We start from the raw sequence: 26,336 nt of genomic DNA, 5'->3' as shown, positions 1-26,336 counted from the left end.
AGCCTTTTCACTGTAATCCAAAAAACTTTCTCTTGGGACAGCCCAATGAAACTCTGAAGGGTTAGTATGTAAATAACTAGAATCAGGAAAGTCTGACAAGGAACCCACAGTATGTCTTTGCCTGTTAAGAGGAAGATTGATAACCTAGATGTCTGCTGCTTTAGACAATAATTACACATTATCTGCAAGTGTCTGGATGGTGAGGAGCTTGAAACTCTTTTCATGCTACTCTTTGAAGCAGACACAGTGACCTTGTGACTGAATCAGTCCATTTAATGCTTTCAGTTTCCTTATCTAATAATCTACTTATTGGAGCTCTTGCTCTGACAAGAGTCAGATTTATCTATGATAGAATTAAGAAAATAAATCTAGTTGCTAGCCTAAGGAACAAAGACCAAGATTGAATCTAGCTATCTCAAGATATCAAGCAAATGACCCATAAAGGCCATTCATATGGGTATTGCACCTGCTGGGCATCAAAGTCAGGGACATTCAGTTGTCTAAACAAAGAGCCTTATCATTTCCTGCTGAGTATGATCAAACATGGAAGTGAAAGGAAAGGAGCTAGAAAGAACTAGGCAAGAAATGCTACAAGCTCATGCAATTGTAGCTCATTCAATTGCAGACTTAATTAGAATACCACTTGCTCCTGATGTTAAGGAGCCCAAAGAGAAGTAAGAAGAGAGGTCAGCAGAACTGTTACCTTGGACTTCTGGAGTCAAGTTTCTGAAATCGAAAATGATTTTATAAAGACACTAGCAGCAAAAAGAGGGCTGAGGAGAATCTTGATCCTTTACTGCACATGGAGGAAATCAGACTGAAAAAGGATGGGGGAAAGGTTGAGGTACCTAATGTCTTCTTTGCCTTTAATAGTAATACTAGTTGTTCTCTGGGTACCCAGCCACCCAAGCTGAAAGACAGAGACAGAGAGCAAAATAAAGCCCCATAATCCAAGGGAAATGGTGAGAGACCTCCTACACTACTCAGACACACACAAGTCTACAGGGCAGGATAGGAACCACCCAAAGGTACTGAGGGAGCTGGTGGAAGTGCTCACCAAGCCACTTTCAACCATTTATCAGTAGTCCTGGCTAACTAGGGAGGTCCCAGTTGATTGGAGGTGAGCAAATGTGACACCCACCTCCAAGAAGGGCAGGAAGGAAGATCTGGGGAACTACAGGCTTGTCAGCCTGACCTCAGTGCCAGGGAAGGTTATGGAACAGATAATATTGAATGCTATGGCACATGAAAAACAACAAGGTGCTTGGTGAGAGCCAGCATGGCTTCACTAAGGGGAAATCCTGCCTGACCAATTTGGTGGCCTTCTATGATGGGGCTACAGAACTGATGGGCAGGGGTAGAGCAGTTGATGTCATCTACCTGGACTTGTGCAAAGTGTTCGACACTGTCCCACACAACATCCTTGTCTCTAGATTGGACAGACATCAGTTTGATGGATGGACCACTCGGTGAATAAAGAACTGGCTGGATGGCCGCACACAAAGAGTTGTGGTCAATGGCTCAATGTCCGGCTGGAGACCAGTAACGAGTGGTGTCCCTCAGGGATCAGTGTTGGGACCGATCTTGTTCAACATCTTTGTCGCTGACATGGACAGTGGGATTGAGTGCACCCTCAGCAAGTTTGCTGATGACACCAAGCTGTGTGGTTCAGTTGATATGCTGGAGGGAAGGAATGCCATCCAGAGGGACCTTGACACGCTTGTGAGGTGGGCTGATGCCAACCTCATGAAGTTTAACCATGCCAAGTGCAAGGTCCTACACCTGGGTCGGAGCAATCCCAGGCACAGCTACAGGTTGGGCAGAGAAGAGATTCAGAGCAGCCCTGCAGAGAAGGACTTGGGGGTGTTGGTTGATGAGAAAATGAAGATGAGCTGGCAGTGTGCGCTTGCAGCCACGGAAGCCAACCGCATCCTGGGCTGCATCAAAAGGAGTGTGACCAGCAGGTCGAAGGAGGTGATCCTGCCCCTCTACTCTGCTCTTGTGAGACCTCACCTGGAGTATTGTGTGCAGTTCTGGTGTCATCAACATAAAAAGGACATGGAACTGTTGGAACAAGAGGAACAAGTTCGAACAAGAGGAGGGCCACAGGGATGATCAGGGGACTGGAGCCTCTCCCGTATGAAGACAGGCTGAGAAAGTTGGGGCTGTTCAGCCTGGAGAAGAGAAGGCTGCGTGGAGACCTCATAGCAGCCTTCCAGTATCTGAAGGGGCCTATGCGGATGCTGGGGAGGGACTCTTCATTAGGGACTGTAGTGACAGGACAAGGGGTAATGGCTTAAAACTTAAACAGGGGAAGTTTAGATTGGATATAAGGAGGAAATTCTTTCCTGTAAGGGTGGTGAGGCACTGGAATGGGTTGCCCAAGGAAGTTGTGAATGCTCCATCCCTGGCGCTGTTCAAGGCCGGGTTGGACAGAACCTTGGGTGACATGGTTTAGTGTGAGGTGTCCCTGCCCATGGCAGGGGAGTTGGAACTAAATGATCTTCAGGTCCTTTCCAACCCTAACTATTCTATGACTTCATGATTCTATGATTCTATCATATGGTATGCACAGGACAATCCCATGCAATGCTAAAGGCTTGGGAAGAGTGGCTGGAAAGCTGCTTAGTGGAAAAGGACCTGTGGGTGTTGGTTAACAGTTGTCCAAGTGTGAGCTAGCAGCATGCCCAGGCAGTCAAGAAGGCCAACAGCATCCTAGTTTGTATCACAAATAGTGTGGCCAGCAGGACCAGGGAAAGGACTGCCCCCCTGCACCTCAAATATTGTGCTCACTTCTGGGTCCCTCACTACAAGAAAGACATTGAGGTGCTGGAGCTCATCCAAAGAAGAGCAATGATGCTGGTCAAATATCTAGACAACAAGTCCTACAAGGAGTGGCTGAGGGAACTCGGGTTTCTTAGCCTGGAGAAAAGGCGGCTCTGGGGAGACCTTATCACTCTCTACAGCTACCTGAAAGGAGGTTGTAGTGAGGTGGGTGCTGGTCTCTTCTCTCAGGTAAGAAACAATAGGACAAGAGGAAATATCCAAAGATTGCAAATGGGGAGGTTTAAACTGGATATGAGCAAGCTGGGCCTATTTAGCCTGGAGAAGAGATGGCTGAGAAGGTATCTGTCGTGGTTTAAACCCAGTCAGGTAATTCGTTCGCTCACTTCCCCCCCTTTCTTGCCCTCCCCCTGCTCTCGGAGGGACGGAGAGGAGAATCAAAAGAATGCAACTCCCACGGGTTGAGATAAGAACAGTTTAGTAACTAAGGTATAACACAAATCACTACTGCTACCACCAATGATAATAATGATAAAGGAAATAACAAGGGAACAGAACACAACACCTCACCACCCGCTGACCGATAACTCGCCCCCCAAGCCCGACCAAGCTCCGACCGATACCTCCTCCAACCCTGCCATCTCCCAGCCCTTCCGGCTAACTCCCAATTACATCCTGGGCATGACGTGCTGTGGTATGGAATACCTCTTTGGTCAGTTTGGGTCAGGTGTCCTGTCTCTGCTTCCTCCCAGCTTCCCCTCCTCCCTGGCAGAGCATGAGGCTCACAAAGTCCTTGGCCAAACCAAAACATCTCTATCAGCTCTGTTCCCGAGCCGAAAGTCAAAACACTGCACTGCACCAGCTACCAAGGAGGAGAAACATGACTGCTACTGCTGAACCCAGGACAGTATCTTATCAATGCATATTCATGTCTTGAGGGCAGGTTATCAAAAGGATGGGGCCAGACTCTTTCCAGTGGTGCCCAGTGACAGGATAAGGGGCAGCCGGCAAAAAAATGAAACACAGGAAGTTACAACTGAGTATGAGGAAGAACCTCCCTACTTTGAGGGTGACAAAGCACTGGTGACAAAGCCCAGAGGTTGTGGAGTCTCCTCTAAAGATGTTCACAACTCGCCTGGATGCGACCCTATGCAGCCTGCTCTAGTCGAACCTACTTGAGCAGGGCGTTGGACTAGAGGTCCCTTCCAAACCGAACCGTTCTGTGATTCCATGATCCAGTCATTAAAGCAAATAAGGGAAGTTTGTAAAGCCTGACAAGTAAGTAACTGTGACAGAAGACTGGGCACACAGAAGGGATTAACCAAGGCCCAGAGCAGCTGTGCTACCTGTTCTAGTGTAAGCCATAGTGTTACCAACAGAAACATAGTAGATCTTATGTTCTGGTTTTAAAAGATATGGATTACCTATATAAGTTATGACAGTATTTCGAAACAAAACAGGATCATGAGTGAAGAAATTATTTGTAAGGGTTTGACAAAATTAAGGAAACCCTACCTGTGGTGACAACACTGTTTTTAACTGTATATAATAGAAATGATAATATTGTAGGACCAGAGGCAATGGGAACAAACCGAAACACAGCACGTTTGCAGGACATCACAAAATGCTTTTTCACCTTGAAGGTGACTGAGCTCTAACAGAGGTTGCAGAGAGGTTGTGGAGTGTCCGTTCTCAGAGATATTAAAAAAAACACCTCTGACATGGTCCTGGGCAACTTGAGGTGACCCTCTTGAGCTGGGGGTTGGACCAGATGACCTCCATGGTTCACTTCCAAACTCAGCCCTTCTGTGATTCTATGAGTTAACGGCTATTACTGCAGGAATGTCTCTGGCAAATGAACTGACATCAGCCTAAATTCAGCTGTGAGATAACACACAGACACAGACATAGACTATAGACAGACATAGTAATACACAGATATCCCATATCTCCTTTCTCTTGGAGAGGGAAATTTTGTTCAGAAGGGATATAACCTTGGATTCTTGACATCGTTAACTCTAAGATATTCTGCATATAACTTTTTACATGCTCAATAGATTTAATGTATTAATAGCCTATTGACCAAGGTGAAAACTAAAAAGAACTTGCCACTTTTACTTCTACCACCTAAGGAAAAATACTGATTCCAGACTACATATAAAATATACGGAGGTTTCCTGGTACAGGATGAGTTGTAATTTTATACCTCATAATTTTTTTTAATCCAAGGCATTAAATAATGATATGAGGTTGCAGAAAGGACTTCAGGTTTGAAGTGTTATAGTAAGAGAAATTTCTTCGTAAGCAGTCAAGTGTCTTCAGAATACAGCTGAGTGAGTCAGCAAACCTATTTTTATTTGCTCACTTTCCCTTCATAATGGCATTGGCTAAGCACTGTCTGTGTTACTAGTGTTATCTCTTGGTCACCGAAGAGAATTAGATAACTTTATACCAGAGGATCGAAAAGGATGAAAGAGCTAGGAAAGAATCACTCAAGCAGGTCATTTTTTCCCGTAAGAGACTACCTTTAGAAGTGTGTGGGCATGCCTGGTGCACAGTCTGCCTCATATATTCTGGGATTCTTCTGACATCAAAATAACGCTAATTGCAAAAAACCCCTAAAATTGCTATTAATAGCAACATAATTTATTTTCATGCAGTTTGCTCTTTTTCTTTCAGTCCATCATAAAGTTATTCTTGAAAGATTTCAGGTAGAAAAGAAAAACCCACACTTAATTTTTCCATTCTTTTTGCAACTACAATTTCTTGGGGGAGCTAAAAGAAATTAAAGTCTCCCTTGGGAATAACTTCTTCTTTTAAGAGTTTTCGATCTTTTATTTCAGTCATTTTGTATCCAGAAGACTGAACCAGTGGAAAGGAGAGGTCAAAAGGTGGAAACATCAATGCTTATATAATCCCTGAAAAGGATTATTCCCCTCACAAAAAATGGCTCGTACACCATGTGAAATTAAGGACATTTATTCTGTGTTTGCACATCACTTGCAATGGAATCGATGAATCTTTAGAAAAACAGAGCAACCTGAGAACAACTGAGCTTTTCCCATGGTATCAGTGAGATAGCATGAAAGTTTGAATCAGTTTTTCTAACCTGGCACTTGCCAAAGAGCTCTGTGGAGCTTTGCTTCCTCTCCCTGTTCGCTTTTGCCAACTAAAGAATGACAGGTATACAGATTTATTAGAAATGGGAGAAGGTATTTTAGCACTCCTATTAGTTCTGGCAAAAATGCATGCATTGTTTTCTCATTTGGACCAGGGTTACACCCATTCCCAGATGGAGAAAAAACACATTTATTGTGTTTCTGTGCCAGGATTACATAATCTGATGTGGTCTACAACATGAGAATAATAAAAATATAATGATTTTCAGGCACAGTGTATACATAGCACTTTACAGGACTAAAATCGCTGGACAAATACTTTGTTACTCATTTCATATGTCACTGAATGCAACAGTCAAAGGCATTTTATAAGTTTGGCGGAAAACGGTTCTCAAAAAAATGACATGCCTCTGAAGATCTACTGAATGCGCCAACTCAACTCCCAGTAAAACTTTATGGGAAAAATCCCCAATTTATTAGTGCCATGGATAACATTTCAAAATGAATGCGCAATTAAACTGATATTTACCTATCACATACAAATGTCCAACTGCTTAAAACCAAACAGGGTATCTGCTGAGACATAACTTTGACAACTGCCCTTCTGCATATGTGTGTTTTCATAGTCAATGAGAAAAATTCCCACAGAGTTAATTTAAAATCAATGAATTGCATTCATAAAATAGGATTAGATAGTACTTTCACCCAACCAAACCAGTTTACCATCAGGAAAGCAATAAAGAAATTGCCCTAAAAAGTAAACCAGGCTCAACTGTTATCTTGAATGTTACTGATTTGTTCTATATTTAGAAATACTTTTAAAAACTAGTAAATGAGCGCTTAATTTTTTCTCAATTCTTCACAAATAATGCAAGAGAGAAAAATGGATCTATGGAATATAACTGAAAAGTAGGATTACTTGGAATAGAGTGCCTTGATTAAGTTTTTCCTTTGTCACTGGTCATATTTAATCATAATGACATATTTTAATAATGTCTTATTTTTTTTTAAAGCAGATGGTAAGATGACCTGTGTTGCTGTTACATCATTTATATCTTCTTCTGCTCTTGCCTGGTTTCTCTTAAGAGACAGAATGTCAACCAGTTTCTGCAGTGACAGAACAATATGGTTTCATTTGATTGTCACTGGTGACACTTTTAGCTCATTTTTCACTGCTCTGTCAACCCAGATTCATAAAGAAGCTGCTTTTCTTCATCTGGATATTGGTTTTCAGCTGCAATTTTTCATACTTGACTTGACCAATGTGATTTTTCCTGCTGTATGCTGACTTTTGCTATGATATGACTATCTGTATTAATTCAGAGAACTTAAAATACTATCTCAAATTTGACTGTAGATAGCTCTGTGAAAACAGAGTTATTCCGCTACCAGGAGCATTCAGATACATTTTTATTACCAATTTGCTGTCATCCGTAGGGCTTTTCTGAATTGAAAAAGAATACATATCAGGTTAATATTCCTACCTTCCAACTCCCGGCTGCCAAGTTCTGCAGTGCCCCTGCTGCCCCCTCCAGCGTGTCTGGATTTGAGCACTCAGAAAGAAGTGTGAGGTAGGGTTTGACTATTGAAGGGTGCCACAGCATCTGGATTCCTTTGGGTGGTTCTGCACAGTCTGGAAGAGGTCCTACGCCATCCCACTGTTGGAAAGTACAAATCAAATTGTCAGCAAGGAAATGAGAAATATTTCAAAACTGCCTCAGTTGAAGCTATAACAACTGTGTGCGCATGCATGAAGGCAGCTGCCCACAACGAGCCGTTCTCAGTTTTAGCACATCACTTCATAGGAAAACCAAATTTCCTACTCAACACTCATAGAATAGCTATAGCACTGGCAGAGATCACAGTGTTTTAGCTAGCTGGCATAACAAAAACACTTTTCACTGCATTTACTTTTTGAGGTAGGAACAGAAGCCCAGTGAACATGAATGTATCTTAAGAGGCAAATCCAGAACTTGCACGGGAAGAAGAGATTTTCCTTTTTCACATCTTGCTCAGTTTCTGCATCCTCTCTTTTCTTATGAGGGAAAAAACAACGCGAAACACTACTGTAGAAAACTGAATCATTCAAGCCCATGAGCCCTCCGTCCCTGAAAAGCCCAAGTGTGACAAGTCTTTCTCAACTGCACAACTTCTGCCTTCTTACTGTGCAAGTGCCTGTGGCACTCGGCCATCCAGCCAGACAGCCATATGGCCTGAGACATGAAGCCGGTAGAACCACCTCTCACAAAACAGACTCCTCATCACAGACTGAGTTTTACCATGGATATAACCCTGGTCTGATATCCAAAATGGGCAATATTAAAAGCTGGAGAACAAGCAGATTATTGCACAAACCCCACTCTTACCATAGAAAGAAACTTTTTTGCAGGAGAACAGGGATTTGCCTCTCCAGTGGAATGCCCAATATCTGCAGCTAAGTATGAAACACCTTAAAAGAAGGAAGTTCAAGGACTTTTTTTTTTTCTTTTTTTAAACAAAAGCAAGACGGGGAATACACTTTTACTGAAAGCTTAAATGTGATTTCTATCTATCTATGTGATGTATATTTTGGTTCGCTTTGTTCAGATAAAAGGATTTAGAAAATTCATAGTCTTAATACCATTGTTTGGAACAAGCCTTGACTTTTTAATAAAATCTCTTTTCTAACACCTCTGACATGCCCAGACTGCCATGATACAAAGTAAACCCTTTAATGCCTTGGGTTAAAGCTTATGTGATTACATAGATGAAAAACGTGTATCACAACATTAAACATCTACTAGACAAACAAAGATAGCACAAGCCAAATTAATCCCTTTTTTAGCTCTGCAACAGTTAATTTGAATTTTTATGAATCCGACACCACAATACCTGCACTCGGAAAGACCAAGATTATCTCGTTTTCAGGAAGTGTCAATCATCATTTAAGTTAACTTCAAAAATCTACATGTATTTTAATGGACAATCAAACACATCTTTTCTAATGACAACTATCATAACTTAATTTTAACAATATCTTACTAGATGACTACCACTGAGAATGTATACCACTATCGTTTTCTAAATTAAAGCAGAATGAACACCGAAGTGGAAAGCTAGTGGGACCATTTAACACACATGAACAGTTACTGAAAACCAGAAAGCTGCTTAGATATGAAACTCACTGCACTGGACAAAAGTTACTGTAGTTTAAAAGAACTTGCACGCAATACCCAGCGGTGGTTGAGAAACTACAGGAAAATTGCCTTCTGGAGAAACAAACCCTTTAAATAACACCATTATAGAGCTGTGCCTTTGAATTTTTTAATGCATTTCTGCCTTTAAACCAACAGGTTGATTTCACTGCATACGCCTCAGTTCTTTTTTTCTCCATATAAATCACAATTCTTGCCAGAAATGACTTCTTGTCAGCTCATAAAAAATACATTAAAACCTGCTTCTTATTTTGACTCTTGGAATTTAATCATTTCCACTGTCAGAATTTCTTGGGAAACAAATGAGACACATACCTTGCAGGTCAAATCTGACCCTACACCACATTTCGGCTTTGTACCTTAGTAAGTCCACTAATGACTTGTGATGTCCAAGGGCACAAATTCAGGTCTTCATCTGTCTCATTCCAATTTGCACAAATTATGGACGCATTATGCAACTGAATAGTGTTTGCACAGGCTATTTACTATATTATTTCAGGGACAAAGTACATGATTCTATGAAATGTATCATATTTACCCAATACATTTTTTGTGCATGTGTGGGGATATAACTTATTTTTTTATTCAGGTATTTACACTCTTATAATGCCAAGGACTACGAAAAACAGCTGATGTAAATTGAACTGTATATATGTTCATGCTGTGCTGGTACATATAAAGCAGTAAAATGATACTTGCAGATAAGTTAATTTTTAATGTGGTTTTGCCGTACTGCCCAGCAATGAGAAAACATCACAGAAAAAAAAAAAAAAAGCTAGACAAATTACTGCATTTCCCTGCCTTTCTTTCAACTCACTGGCAGCACGATTGCATTAATTTATCACCAACTGTGGGGAAAGACCTTTTTCTCAAAGCCTCAGGTTCCTTGTAAAGGTGATGGAAGTCTTTGGAACTGCACATGCATGTGCAGTGAAGGCACCGTAAATCCCGTGACACTGGATAATGTCCTGCCTATTCTTTAGATGTGGTGTGTGTGCCCAGAGCAGCTGAGCAGCATGCATAGGGAAGGTGTCACTGCCAGCCATGCATAACGTACACACTGTGCCTACACCTTCAAGGTTGTGTGATAAAGGGTGCCAGAACTTTAGCTGCTTTCCAGTAGGTAGAGGGCACAAGCAGCTGACCTGTCACATACTCCTGTCTCCATGTTTCAGCTCATCTCTGCTCCTGCATGTGTGACCTCAGCTAACCCTTTACTGAAGGGTTTAATGGCTTCTGGCATCTTCCACATAGCTGAGACTAGTGCCTGCAGCTGTACAGCCTAAATGTTGTAGGGCATGCAGGACTGATGCAGGTCAGAAAAGAAGCTATTGCAAAGGAGATGTTCCTGAACTTCACCCATTTGTTTTGTATTTCATAAATATAAGCATTGATTGCCTGAATGAAAAAAAATATTACAATATTACAGTCCATTTTCTTGTGGCTAAAGCATGGCAGAATTTGCTTTGTAGTTCACATTGCTCAATATTAATGAACCGAGGCAGTGCGCTAAACAACTCTACCCGGTGAATTACTGGAATGGCTACTGTGTTGTTGCAGACCACCAGGAATGATCAGGAAGATCTATTTGAGATAGGCTGCAGATGCAGTAGTAGCCTCTGAAAAAGAGGACGACTGCACGCAATTACTCTCCATAGCTTATGTTAAGAAGTTAAAAAAAGTCATAAACAAATATTCCTTCCAGGCTTCGCTCCTTCAGCTTAAATTACCCACATATATTATGGTTGAAGCTGACAAACTGTTTGCTATGTGGGTGAGATACAAATCTCTCATTTCCTGAAACTGGTGCAAAGAAAGCATGAAAGTCAAGAAGAATAAAAAGCCAAATGGAGAGATCTTTAAGAACAACAGACTTTTAAGAGCAAGAGTATTGTAATAAAGTTTCTGAAGCTTTCACATTGCTAAGGAAGGTTGAGATGAGAAAAAGATCACCCACTGAGATACTCCCCAATGCTCTACAACAGATTATCTAATGCCTTCTTCCTCATATTAATGAAAGCAAAGCAATGTTTCTAGTGTAATTGTACTGAATACCACGGAAGGCTTAAACTAAGTAAGAAGTGCATTTCCCATATATTGTTTTGTACCAAAAATATCAAGTTGGTGGGGGTTGTTATTAAGGAGTGTCACATGATGGTAGCTTTTCCTGTGATAACAACAGAGCAGTGTTTTATTTTCATTTATTAAATGTGATTACTTTCTCCCAGTCTGCGCAAAATAACACTACTAAAAAAAGAAAATCTAGGAAAACTCAAACAAAACCCAGCAATGACTAAACCCATCTTGATCTGTTTCCAATTGATCCTAGACATTTGAGGTAGTCTGATAACACAGTAGCTACACTCCTTGCAGCTGCAGTGGCAAAAATTGTATCAGCAATTAAACAGTGCTCACCAAAAGCATTTTTGAAATGCCAAAGACTTTTAAGCTAATGAGCCCCTTAAGAGGACAATGGTTTCTCATCCTGCATACCTTAGTGGCTGTGGCAGTCTATGCCAGCTTGTCAGTACAAGAACGTCTTTTGGAAACCTCTGTCCAAGAGATGCATTGACCAACACTGTTGAGAGCAGAAATCTAAACTTAAACAACAAAAATGAATCAAAATCACAGTGCTTGCTTTCTGGGGTGATGGGAATCCATGCAGCTGACACACACAGGAAGAAGGAATACCGCTATTTAGATCAAGTCAATTTTTTGTTGTTTGGGCTTTGAAAACAACCTGGTCATACATGATAATGAGATTCCCAGGGCATACAAGATGTTGCTGGGTAGATAAACAAGAATTAAGAAATGGTTGCTAAGAAGCTCTATGAGGAGCTGCCCAATAGAGTTGATTTCTTGCTAATGAACACTTGACATAACCAACTTGTAAAAGGAAGGAAGCAACAAGCGGAAATAATACCTTCCTCAGCAGAACAGCTAAATCCAGGAGCTGCTGCCATTTCTTGGTTTCTGTGTTCATTATTTTGGTATGGTTCTGTAGAGTGCTGAAATGTAATTGATAAAATAGTGGTCTCACCACATGAAAAGGCCTGACAGCTCTATTTTTTTATTCCTTTTGAAAAATCTCAAACCCGCCATTTCACCTGGATAGAAGAATTTACAGCACATTTAGCAAACATGGTAAAGGGATGAGCCAGTGAATTCATAATGATATATAATGGTGCTGTTACACCTTAAGGCTCCTGACAGAAGGTAAAAGAGGTCAGGCTCATTTCAAAAGGGTCACTTCCAATCAAAAATCATAATTTGGGCTAGATTCTGGGTTGACAAGAATTATCACAGATGGGGAACTTAAGAGGAGTGTGAAATCAAGAAGTCAGCCTGTTTCTTATAAGTGAAGAAATGAAATAATGCCACATGTATATATAATGGGCTGCATAACAAGAAACAGAGTAATGCTTAATGACCTGTTCCTGGTTCTTTTACTGAGTTGGCCCATGGACCTTATTTTCCCTAACTGCTTTTTTGAACATAATCCTTGTTTCTTGTACAGCTGAAAGAATAAGCCTGCTGGTTGCCAACAGCAGGGACAAAATTTGCAGCAGTGGGAAAATTAGTTCCCATCTGAAGAGTGACATGATGCAAGGCAGAGAGGTCTGTATCTGCAATGTCCTACTCAGAGATGAAGGCCTCTGCAGCTGGACAACCCCGTGGTATGAACTGATCCGAGACAGAAATAAAGGTAGGTGAGTCTCACCTGTTTTTCCTGAGGCCTTTATGGAAGTTTTGCTTTCTGTTTTCGCACAGATAATAACAATATTATACTTGGCTTTTATTGCAAATCTTTAGAAGCTTTGGGTCATTAAAATTTAATGACAAAGCATACACCTCAGGAACCTGTCTGAGCTCTGGTAAACTACCACGAGAGGCATGACTGTGGCTCTTTTAATACCACCCAACTTTATTCCGAAACATAAAGAACACTTGTTTCTTGTGATCCTAAGGGAACTCCTTAGGTAGAGTCACTTGGAAGTTGTCATTAAACTATGACCTGACCCAAGTAAATTCTCTGATTTCAAGATGTAGAGAAGTTGCCATTTAGACAACTGATGTCGTAAGTGACAAATATATCCCAGTTTGTTCTTGAAAGGCCTTATAAGGAAAACCACATTTTGTATTACCACTCAGTCCTTTTCTTCAAGTAGCTCATGTGTGACTACAACTGAAATATGATCTAAAGAAATAAGGATAGTTTTTCCTAAGTCATAAACTAAATAAATTAATTTCTTCTTTCTTTACAGAGAAAACCAATGAGAACGTGACTTAAAAGTCACACAAAGTTTCTCCTGCTTAATGATTTAAGAAACAAACTCCCTAACCGTATGAGACTTCTTTTTTTTTTTTAGTAAAGAAAACTGTAACTTTGTCCTCATCCACCATCTAAAGTGATACATCTGGTACTATTCTCCAGTTACAGTAGTTTTGCTACTAAGTTGAACACTTTAAATTAAAACTTAAGAACCACTCTGGATTGGTCACTTCAGAAGGAGTTCAAAACATACACACTTGAGAAACTAAGTGAAGGACTGAAGAAATACACTGTAAAAGGAAAATTTCAAAACTGCGTTCACAAAAATCTCAATATTTTTACACCCCACCCTATCTTGTAAGCCTTATCTTCTGAGGAAGACTGAAACAGTCCATATTCCTATATGAGAATACCGTGCATTGCCAAAAAAAACAATGATACCTATACCCTCGACACATATTTTCTGGGGACATAAAATGTAGCAGGCTGCAGAACTGGCAAATACTTCCCTATACTGAGGTGTCACAGCTCTTAACAGATTTGTCTGTGCCCTGTGTGTTCTGACAGGAAAGGCACTTCAAGTCTTAAAGCAATCACAGAGGTGAATGACAGGAGTTTCAATACTGGGCTGAACTCCACCTTCTGTATCTGTGAGGAACAATAATAATGAGCTCAAAGAACGATTTTTTAAATTATTTTTTCTATTTTTTTATTTTATGTTTCTTTAGAACTTCTCCAACAAGTAACTAACTTTTGCATTGACTAGCATGAATGATGTATTAAACACAGCCTAAAACTCATTGCTTCCTCTTCATGGGGCATCAGGGTAACTGACTACTTTTATATCTTCCTTGTCTCTATTTCTTTGAGGTTTCTTTCCACAGGTTCAATCCATGGTGGTGTGAAGCACTTTTGTGTTTCCGATGTTGTAAATCACTGCATCCTATGAAGATTCCATAGGCATGCCTTTGTTATTTACGTGTAAAACACCGTTCAACATCAGTAAGATTATCAGAGCTGTAGGGTATTTCACAGCATAAAAGCTTCACTGCTGAGGCACTTACAGGAATGAGCACTCTAAAAATAGCATCCCAAGGAGAGCACAAGATCACTTCTGAGGGACAGAACAAGCGGTATGTAACAGCTTAAGTACTGCAACTGAAGAGAGATTATCAAAGGTATTACCTGGAAAAATTTAAGAATCCTACTGTAAAATAATACATACATGCGCAGTAGACAGGGCAGCAGTCAGCACGTAGGGAGACAACGTACAGGGGAAGGACATGCGAAAATGTTCTCTGGCGGAAAGTGTTAATGAGGTTAATTTAGATGGGTGAATTCTGACTAACCTAAGATGATCCTGCTGTTAGAGACTTTTGCCTGGGAAAAAAACCCTAATATTCCAAACCCTTCATGAATACTGATTTACCTTGACACACACAGAAACAGTAACCAGAGTATTGCTGACTGTGACACAGCTTTTCAGTAGTATGAATCTACTTGGGTCCTGCAAAATTTCAAGATGACAGGGCAAAAGCAGCAGAAAAAACGTTCTATTTTTTATTTCCATTTATGAGGGTGACTTGGGAGACCTGTTCCCAGCATGGTGATCTTGCTGATAGACCTCAGTCACATTTGGTTTTAGTAGCATTCTAGTTAGTCTGGTAACATATGTTAAAATACGTGGTATGGTCAACAACAGCGAGAATATTGCATTCTGAAGAAAGTTCACAAGGATGCCTGAAACTCCTGAACTGAGGAATAGTTACGGGTGAGAACTGGTATACGGCAAGATGGGGTAGGCTGTCCAGATTTAAAGGAAATTGGATGAAAGAAAAAAAAAAAAATTAAGAAATATTTTGAATTTCTGTAAGGTAAAGTGGTCCTCTGTATAACAAAATTAGTTCTAGCAAAAGTAAATTTATTTCCTTGCCACAGAAAAGGCTACTGAACAGAAACCTGAAAGTATGTGCATAGTTCTACCTTTTTTTTGGATTTTAAAAATTATATTAAACCCTTCCATTAGGCAAACACAAGCAAATCTGAAGATACCTTTACTATGCTGATAATTAACACCCCCAGAAAGATACAAAAGATATCTAGGAACAGGCAGAAGCACGTATATTGTAAAGGAAATCAGCGAGAAGACATTAGTTCTTTGGCCTGGAGGAGGAAAAAGATCCTTTATAGGGAATCTTTAAAGTTCAGAGATGCCCGACAGGAACATTTCAACAGTCAGCAGTACACAGTTAGAAGTTTGAACCTGATATCCAGAAATCACAACAGGAATATAAAAGGAAGAATTTAAAAAGACTTCATATAGCGTGTATCCACACGTGTGCATGTGTTGGCAAACAGCACTGAGAGTTGCAGTATGACCCATTCACACCCAGACATGCTATTTTTGTTCCTGCACTTTGAGCAACTGCAAGTGTAGTGTGTGGGAACTGTTAATTTGGGAACAGGAATGATGACTGCTTTATGGAGTAAGATTAATTTGCTTTGTCACCTTTTATCTCACTGTAGCCCAATACAGGAATACCAGCAAACGGCCATAATAAATCCAGCTTTTCCAATGACTACAGTGTTTAACTAAAAAAGTAGGTGAAAATGAAAGTCTTACTAGTCACAAGTGCTGTGTTTTCCAGCACTTGAATCTTAGCTCATTAATGTTCTATAACTTTTCCACATTACCACAATTTGCCTTTATGAACTCAGGGATATTTTCAATACTGGTTTACACCATCTATTCACATACCCAGTGCACTGCTTATTCAAATAAGTATTTTCTTTGAACAATCTGAAACAGAAATAAATGGCAATAGAAAAGACTAAGTCTAGGAAGAGATGGAGAACTATCTGCTGCCAGCACAGGTTGTTTGAAAAAGGTCTTAAATCAGCAGCCATTCCTATTGCTATTTAGTGTGTGCACTGATAGGAAAATGTCTTTCTCTGCGATATCATCATCATCATCCCCAAATTTTAAGTCATTAATGGAAAAACAAGGAGTTAAATACACCTTGAAAATCAACCCACCTAAAATAAAATCTGCAGCACCTTTAATAACTTGAGGAAACAATCACAACTTTACTTCTCAATCTTTTTTTGATAATGACACAAAAAAGCATGCATATTCTGATATATCTAAACATTTACTCACATTGCTCGATTCAATCCTGTACAGTTTTCTCCCAACATGTAGAGAGATAGTACAAAAGTAACTTTGAAGTAAGCATGCGAATATAAACCTGATGTTTGTATGTACCAAGGCCTCTCTCCACACACTATGTGGAAGTACAGTGTAAAGTATATGCAGATTACATTTCAATATTAAGACTTACACTGCTCATGATAAACAGCTTCCTTTTACAGACTGAGCATTTTACAGTATTTAAGGCAGCGTACCCATGACAACAGTTTCCTGGTGCCACCATGTAATGTGCAACTTTCTCAGGCAAACATACTCCATTATTCCATAGCAATTTGTGCTTTAAGCTCACAACTAATTAACAAAGGCAAGAGTTTTGTATATTATGCATCATGTGATTTCTAATACAGTGCATTAATTATATATATATTTTAAATGATGGGCACTTCAAGTACTTGCAACACAGCTGCAAGTAACTTCCATTACCTGATCTTGTGATTTCTTTTTCTTCTTCTTCTTTCCCCAGCACCCTGAACTCTCTGTGTCTTTTCCATTGGCATCACCACAGAGTAATCCATCAAGTTCATCTGTTCCCATCTGCTGTCCCTGAGATGTTTCTGCAGCTAGCCTGTATGAGAGGTTCCTCAAAATGCACACACAGTTTTCCACGGTCTGAAAAGTATGACAAAAGAACAAACAAAAACCAACCAAACAAAAAAAAAAAAAACAAAACACAAAAAAACACACCAGAAAAAAGTTAAAATCCTTCCCTTACTCACTCTGTACACAAAGCAGAAGAAACATCATCGATCTTTGCACATAAATTTACCCAGCACAATTCTTATCTGCTCATTTCTGAGCGCTCCCTAGATAACCACAGCTTAAGAGATTTCGAAATTTTTATGGAAACAAATCAGTAGTCTGGACAGTATTTTACCAGGAGTTTTTTTACTGTCATTCTCAATTTCATACTGGAGTCCTACATGAAACCGAAGCCGAGGTATAAAGCCATCAAGAGACCCTGAACACACAGAGAATGCCAGCAAAATCCCACCTCAATGAACAGAAAACGCTCCAAACAGAAAGTGGCAACAGGTTCTGGGTTTGGTTTGTGTTTTCTTTTCTGGCACTAATTCTATGCCAGAAAACACAAAAATGCAGAAATCAACAGAAAAATTGGATCCGAGTTCTGTTTCACAAGTACCTGTAGCATGACCATACGATGCTTCTTGATTTCCAGGGATAAGACTAGATATGTCAGTCCTCCTGCTTTTACTGCTTCTAGCCAGGCCGCAGATACCTTGTGGGCAGCCTTTCCTTCTCATCTATTTGCTCCCCTAACAGGTTGTGCCTTCTGTAGAAGACACTGGCAGGAATTCAGAAATGGAGTGAAACCCAGTGGAGGAAAATTCACTGATAATTCAATAGAATTTCTGCAAGTCTAAAATAAGCTCAGTTTATACTTATCTTGGGAGGAATATACTTCACTTGGGAGGAATATAAGGCTGCTGCTAGAGGATGTAGGAAGGCAGCTAGGAGGACTAAGGCCTCCTTAGAATTAAACCTGGCGAGAAGGGTCAAGGACAGCAAAAAGAGCTTTTTCAAATACATGGCAGACAAAACTAACACCAGAGGCAATGTAGGCCCACTGATGAACGGGATGGGTGCCCTGGTGACAGAAGATACAGAGATGGCAGAGTTACTGAATGCCTTCTTTGTCTCCGTCTACTCTGCTGCAGGCAGTCCTGAAGAGCCCTGTACCCCTGAGACCTTAGATGAAGTCAGGTCGACGGAGCAGTTTGCCTTAGTCGATGAGGAATGGGTTAGAGACCAGTTGAGCAATCTGGACATCCATAAATCCATGGGTCCAGATGGGATGTACCCGCGGGTGCTGAGGGAACTGGCGGAAGTCATTGCTAGACCACTCTCCATCATCTTTACCAAGTCTTGGGAAACGGGAGAGGTGCCTGAGGACTGGAGGAAAGCAAATGTCACTCCAGTCTTCAAAAAGGACAAGAAGGAGGACCCGGGTAACTATAGACCGGTCAGCCTCACCTCCATCCCTGGGAAAGTGATGGAACACCTTATCCTTGGTGCCATCTTAAGGCATATCAAGGATAAGAAGGGTTATGAGGGGCAGTCAACATGGCTTCACCAAGGGGAAATCATGTTTGACCAATCTCTTAGCCTTTTATGAGGAAATAACACGGTGGATGGATGATGGCAGAGCGGTGGATGTGGTCTACCTTGACTTCAGCAAAGCATTTGACACAGTCTCCCACAGCATCCTCACAGCTAAATTGAGGAAGTGTGGTCTGGATGATCAGGTAGTGAGGTGGACAGTGAACTGGCTGAAGGAGAGAAGCCAGAGAGTTGTAGTCTATGGGGTGGAGTCTAGTTGGAGGTCTGTAACTAGTGGAGTGCCTCAAGGGTCAGTACTGGGACCGGTATTATTTAATATATTCATCAATGATTTAGATGAGGGAATTGAGTGTACTATCAGCAAGTTTGCTGATGACACTAAGCTGGGAGGAGTGGCTGACACGCCAGAAGGCTGTGCTGCCATCCAGCAAGACCTGGACAGGCTGGAGAGTTGGGCAGGGAGTAACTTGATGAAATATAACAAGGGAAAGTGTAGAGTCCTGCATCTGGGCAGGAACAACCCCAGGTTCCAGTATAGGTTGGGGAACGACCTGTTAGAGAGCAGTGTAGGGGAGAGGGACCTGGGGGTCCTAGTGGACGACAGGATGACCATGAGCCAAGGCTGTGCCCTTGGGGCCAAGAAGGCCAATGGCATCCTGGGGTGTATTAGAAGGGGGGTGGTTAGTAGGTTAAGAGAGGTCCTCCTTCCCCTCTACTCTGCCCTGGTGAGACCGCATCTGGAATATTGTGTCCAGTTCTGGGCCCCTCAGTTCAAGAAGGACAGGGACCTGCTGGAGAGAGTCCAGCACAGGGCAACTACGATGATTGAGGGAGTGGAGCATCTTCCTTATGAGGGAAGACTGAGGGAGCTGGGTCTCTATAGTTTGGAGAAGAGGAGACTGAGGGGTGACCTTATAAGTGTCTGTAAGTATATAAAGGGGGAGTGTCACGAGGATGGAGCCAGGCTCTACTCAGTGGCAAACAATGATAGGACAAGGGGTAATGGGTACAAACTGGAACACAAGAGGTTCCACTTAAACTTGAGAAGAAACTTCTTCTCAGTGAGGGTGACAGAACACTGGAACAGGCTACCCAGGGAGGTTGTGGAGCCTCCTTCCCTGGAGACATTCAAAACTTGCCTGGACACATTCCTGTGTAACATTATCTAGGTGTTCCTGCTCCGGCAGGGGGATTGGACTAGATGATCTTTTGAGGTCCCTTCCAATCTCTAGCATACTGTGATACTGTGATCTGAAGCTTCCCCATTTAGTTTGTTCAATTTGTTTTGCTATACCTAATAAGAAGGGTATGAGCTTAATTTTGTGGAGGCAGGGAAAACATGGTTAACAAAATCACCTGTATCCATCTGTATTTATTTCAGCAATTCTTAATGCTTCCTGGAGATAAAAAGCCATGGTCACTACATCCCAGCTCCATTAACCCAGAACAGAATGACTGTGAGGCTTTCAGCTCTGTCTTACTCTGCCATATTCACCAGTGAGGTAAACAGATGGAGCTTCATATACTGTGTGAGCTTATGCCAGGTATGCAGTTGGCACATAGTTTTTGCAATGACATTAAGTTCCAGAGATGATACTGAGACTGACTCATCTATGCAGGACTATTTTATTTTTTAAAACAGGTGAAATTTTACAATACACTTGTACTAATTTGACACCTCCAGCCAAATACAAAAACACATGTAGAAATGTGTGTGTAGAAAGTGTTCTTAGTACATCTTTCATACCTGAAAGCTTTGCAGACCTCACAATGACTATGTACTTTTTTAAAAAGTGTGATGCCTCTTTTACTCTTCCATACATGAATTTTATTCACTCTTGCTAACATTTACTTTTGCACAGCAATAGTGCACCAAAGTTGAAGCTCTGTGTTTGTCAATTAGGGCTGTAAATTTTAATTCCCCTTTTTACAAATAATAGTTTTCATACTTAATTCTCATTATGTTGAAAACAAATCAGTAGAGTCCACTGCAAGGACATTACCTCAAACTGAAAACCAACAGGCAAACTTTCAAGGCTCAAATGCAACCAACACCTTCTTCACTAAGGTGAAGGTTCTAACCATGCAGTTGGGCAGACTTTACTCCTTCTTGACTTATGCCTTTGAACTTTCCAGGGTCCTTGTATTCCTTATTCCTTTATCAGTTTCATCATAAGGGGACTAAATACAAGTTCACTAGTCTTTCGACCTTAATAGGTTAAATTAAAATTATGACCAGCAACTGTCAGGTAACCATGTCTAAGTCTAAGTTTTAACACTTTAACTTGAATTAGCATAGCTTTTTCTTACTACGTATTAACAAGAAACAATGCTGCTAAGATGCTTGTAACGCTGCTATAATTTATGCACTCTTGTCATTCCTCATGTTGGTGAAGTTTTTAACGATGGCTCTGCATGTGCTTGCAAGTCTGTCATCCTCTTTCAGAGCCGTCGGGAGCAGAGACTAGTTTTTCAGCATTTCAGCTGTTAGTACAACAAAATTACCTAACAGGGCAATTGTCATATTATTCAGAAAACAACATTTATAACTTTACAACAAAGTTCAATTGTTTTGTTAAAATAGCACAGTTTTTGAAACTAAATAGCAAGTGATATGGAGTTAAATATTTTACTTAAATTACATTCTAATTTAGACAGGACGTAAAAACTAATAGGGCAGGCAGAATAATTTCTCACATTTCTTCATTTTTTCCTTCATATATGTCTTAGCCTGTAGTTTTTCCAAGTCATTTCAGATACGAATATAAATGGAATAGTTTAACAACAGGCAGCAAAACAGGAAGCTTACTGTGCTCCTTATTTAGCCTTTTTAATAGCAAAACAGTCCAGCACCACACAGTACAAACCTCCTGTAATTCCCCTCTCTGTCCGCTAAATTCATAGGCAAATTTCACATATTTGGCTCAAGCTAATGATCAGAGAGTTCTCGAGAGTATCACTCTCCAATCTATATAACTCACAGAGGTCCATGGGCAACTATCTGTGAAGGATCACGTGGAAATACAAACCCAGTAGGCTTTAAAACTGCTGCATAAAAGGCTGCTCTCCATTGAAACTGAAATCTCTGATTCTTAGGGGTTTTCAAATGGACCAAGGTTGCTCTGCTGCAGCAATGGCAATTAATTTAACACCATATACTGAAAGTAAAAGGTATTTGAAGCTAGCCTTTTCCTTCTTTTTCTGGAATACTTTAGTGAATTACAAACCTTCAGTTGTAAATGCTTGAAGTCTTTTTCATTAGGCAGTACCTTTTACCTTTGGAAAAGCCTGTCCATATCCTAGTACTTTCAGAGAAATAAAGTTGACACAAAAATACATCTTAAAACAGTTGTTACTGAAGGCATTAATTAATCCTCCTAAAAAAAAATGTTGGTTGCAATGCCAAACAGGCCATTAACTGTTAGTTGGTTTGCTCTGTAAGCCGACATCACTGTTACTAGCTCTGTCTCATACTCTGTACTGAAAAATCCATTTTAAGGTGAACCTGGCAGAGCAACATGAGGAACTTTACATGGAATATGACATATTTGCTCTTCTTAAATAAGTAGCCTCTATTCTCCCTTAGAACTGAGAGGATGACATGCTTACCTGTGCATGCTACAGGCAGACACAAATCCAGTATTTAGCACACAAAAAAACACAGCTCAACAGAAGGAAAAGAAAATGATTGGCTGAATTATGCTTTGCTAAAGCATCTCCCTCACAACACATTTTTTTATAAAACAACCTGTCACTTTATAGTCCTGATGTACCCTGAATACCTGGATCCCTTGCACTTGAAAAGATAAAGATGACAAACCTTACTATCAATTTCACTGCTCCCCAGAGCAGACTGGATCACATACAGCAACGCATCCGTCAGGCCATCACACTCTCTCATTCTTCTGCGAGCCTCCTCTCCAGCAGAGCTGACATTCCTGCAAGGCAACAGCAAGGGTCACCACCTCCACAGCTCCCCTGCCCGCCTCCCCTCCTGAAACCTTCTCACCATTAACATTCAGATAAAATGCTTGTTTTCTGTTCTGCTTTCATCAGTTCAGAGCTGTGAATAATGAAGACAGCTGTGAATGAGCTCAGGAAATGTAACAGGGAGGGGAACAAATGGAAGTCATCAGATACTCCACAGGAAGGGGCAGAGAGGCCAAGCAGCATGTGCCCACCTGAGCAGTGAGGCTCACAGGCTGCTAAAATCTGGAGTAAGGCTCATCATTTTTCTTTTTCTTTCTTTTTTATTTTTCCTTTTAAGTAGCGAAAAAGTGTATTTAAAATGTGCATATGTACATATAAATCAGGCTTAAAAAGTCTAGGGGTTTTACCAAGGAAATCTCCTGGGATTTGAGTAGAGCCCAGTAGTTAGGGCTCTTAACCTGAGATAAAAATACTATCAACGCATAACGTAAACCACCTGGTGTTGCTTGCTTCTCATTTGACAAGAGTGTTTCCTTTTCTCTCTCATTTTGAGAGAACATTAATCCTCAATCTTCTCTTTACGTAGTTACTTACAGGTTGTTTTACATTGCAAAATTTAAAACCTCAGCCTATTATAGTAACTGTGCTCCTCAGAGAGGGCCAGAGGGCCTTGTCAACACATTGATAAAACACAATTAAAACAAATTTACTGCATAACATGTGTCATAAAGTTCAAAATACTGCTATATAAAGAAACAAATATATATGGAAGAGCATACATAAACAGAATCTATACTTGCTACCATCAAATCTCCCTGACACATTCAGATTTGCACAGCAATTTTGATTTGGAAGTGGTTAAAATAGCAACCTCAGGAACGGGGTGAAACTTTTCATATAGCCCCCTTCAGTAGGGGAAGACAACCCTCTGGCATCAGCCCATTGCTTATGTCATTTTCATATGCCTTTGCATTAAGGATGGAATAAAGATGAGAAACCTTGGAGGGGAGAATGAATTTGAGATGGAGGCAGGTGAGACGACAAAAGGATAGGTTCCCTTTCAGTTCTTTTTTTTTTTTTCTCTATCTACTTCAACCTGTTTGGCCTCCCTACAATCTAAAAACCAGAATTTCCATTCCCCCAAAGCACCAAAGAGTTTTCCTAATCAAGTAATCTTACAACTGGACAATTCCCCAGTCTTTCCAATGCAGGTTCCTAATTGATTCTGCTCCCTAAACACACATGATTTTCCATCTATACTTGCATCCCTACAAAGTTCTAATTAGTTCTGCTCTCCACACACAAACTGCTTCAATTAATTCAGTACCATTCCTTTCACCTCTGCAGCCAGCCTGACAAAAACCAGCCCTGGAGCACTAGAATGAATTCCTTTGTTTCCTAGCATGAAAGCATGAACAAATCCATGCTTTCCGTTCTCCTTGAGACTCCCAGGTTCACCACATATTATTACACACCAGAGGTGTGCCCTTCATAATGGCAACACAAGTTTTGTGTTGCCTTCTGGTCCCTGAACTCTGCACCTCCTTCCCCCTTCTCTGATGCTTAAGAGCAGCAGATGAGGGCTTTTCGTCCAGTTCATGTGGAAACCCTCTTCTGTCATACAGAACTGGGGTCTGAAAAGCATCAACTGGAAAAAGTCTTTCATTGGCTCTCCCTTTGAAGTGGTGGAAACCTTCCAACTTCCCTTTGGATGACAGAAGTCAGTAGGTAAAATTACAGCGCATGGTTTTCCCAAAACAGTGCCCACACCCCATATTTGCAGGGCTGGGGACTCTGCCTACAGTTTATTTTTAGTAGGCTATCCCCTTACAAAAGGCAGTAACTTCATGTGAAATTCTGGAAGGGCGGCAAATATAGAAAAAGCAAAATCATTGATGTGAAAAGTGCATCGTGGGGTGGGCAGAAAAGGGGGATCAGAGGACTTCTTTTATTTGAAATTCTACTCTCCCACCTCCAGGAAGATACTTGTATCCAGCCCTAAAAGAATAACTGCACAAATTACAATAGGAAGGTGCTGAGGCATTGTTCTTAGCGCACCCGCTTTCCTGGCACCGCTACATATATATCTAAAAAAGGAAATATTACTGAATCTTTTTCATCAGAACTAGATGCAACAGTCTGTACTGACGTAATGTGTCCAGGCTTCTTCATTTCTGCAGTTACACATACTGTGTGCAAGCTTTCAAATTATATAGACTTACACATTAGCAGAAACAGGGAGAGAAATTCTTCACGATCTTTTCATTGAGGCAGTTTCTCCTTCGCTCTACCATGTGACCTTGACTCTCCAGAGCATACAGAGGCTGGAAGCCTGTCAGTTCCTTTCCAGGTTCACCAGAAACTCCTCCTCACCAAGACAGCGATGTCAACCTTATAGTCCCTGAGCTGTGAGCTGTCTGCCTCATTCATTTCTAGCCAAACAAAGAATACGAGGACACTATACAAAGTAATACAGACACACTAGGCACGCATCTTGCACAGACAGTGTATTTCCTTGCTGTGTGTGGAGGAGATGTCAAATTCAGTTCTTCTGTTTATCATCCTTCTTATGCTCCTGCTGCTTCTGCAACCAAGAGGTGAGTATACCAAATTCCCATGACTGCTTTTCCTTTTAAGTCTCTGTCTAGTTTCTGCACTGACTCAGATACTCCAGCCCTCCCCAGAACCGCCATATTTATTTACATGGGAAATAGTTTAAAACCCAAGACAAATCCAAACCTTGCATCACCATTTTGGCAGAAATAATAATAATTTGATTACTTAAAAAGAAATACTTCCTATTATCTTACTATTCCCATTCCACCTCTACTGATGGAATCATTGTTAACAAATCTTTCACAGAAGGTCTCTAAGTTCATCCTGTTCAAGCTATGTAATTCTGTGAAACAGAAGCAAGCTCCAGACTATATAAGCTGTCAAAGAAAATATGCTGCCATCTTAATTTTCTTATTTCTCACTGTTAACTGGAACATGCTGTAGCTGTCAGTGTGACAGGGAGTAAGACATGATTTGTCATTTGTAAATTTACAGGTCCCTGTGCAAGCCTTAAACTGGAGTATTAGTAGGATCTAATGTTGGTAAAATGTCCCACTAAGTAAACACGTATTTCTCCAGTGTCAGTCTCCAAACAAGTGACCACATTTTCTTGATTTTTGACGAGATGCAGAGATACAATGGACAGGTTTTCAAGAAAAAAATACTTTGCCATCTGTCCTGGGTTCAGCAGTAGCAGTCATGTTTCTCCTTCTTCGTAGCTGGTGCAGTGCAGTCCAGCAAAACCCTGACTGCCTGGTAAATTTTGACTCTTTGTGGAAACTCTATTCACAGGGTATATGTGAAGTATAGGCTGATATTTTCAATCTAACTGGATGAGAAATACTTTAGAACTCTATACTCCAGTAAAATGAATTTCATCTGGAATCCAGTCACACAGGAATACCAAGAATACAGAGTATTGAAGAATAATTCTCATCTTAGTCAGAAGGTCCCACTCAGACCTCCAAAAACGTGCAAACACAAATACCTTCTCAGGAGAACAACACTAAGAACAGATAGAACAAGAGCTCAGATCTATGTCTCATCAAACTGCTATTTTATGAACAAACAGAAGACCGATAATAATGTAGGAACAGAAAGAGATTACAGTAATCCAGCTTCAGTTTTATGGGAAGATATGTCACAGCTATCATAACTAACAGCAGGCATGATCCTCCCAACACACATTA

General features: G+C 40.7%; 1 protein-coding gene across 4 annotated transcripts in view; it reads right to left on the bottom strand.

The window, feature by feature from the left end:
* The window catches only part of CTNND2 (catenin delta 2), a 645,018-nt gene that overhangs the window by 79,017 nt on the left and 539,665 nt on the right, over positions 1-26,336 (bottom strand). For all 4 annotated transcript variants that reach the window (XM_057428749.1, XM_057428750.1, XM_057428752.1 and 1 more), the window contains 3 exons: positions 22,481-22,598; positions 17,005-17,190; positions 7,388-7,561 (listed from right to left, as the gene is read on the bottom strand). In XM_057428749.1, the coding sequence (XP_057284732.1) occupies positions 7,388-7,561; positions 17,005-17,190; positions 22,481-22,598 (478 nt within the window). The remainder of the gene's footprint in view (positions 1-7,387; positions 7,562-17,004; positions 17,191-22,480; positions 22,599-26,336) is intronic.

Source organism: Pezoporus wallicus, unplaced genomic scaffold, assembly GCF_028554395.1.
Source record: "Pezoporus wallicus isolate ANWC-B61680 ecotype Strahan unplaced genomic scaffold, APGP_CSIRO_Pwel_v1 contig_6658, whole genome shotgun sequence".
NCBI classification, from domain to species: Eukaryota; Metazoa; Chordata; class Aves; order Psittaciformes; family Psittacidae; genus Pezoporus; species Pezoporus wallicus.
This window is presented reverse-complemented; position numbering and strand designations above follow the sequence as displayed.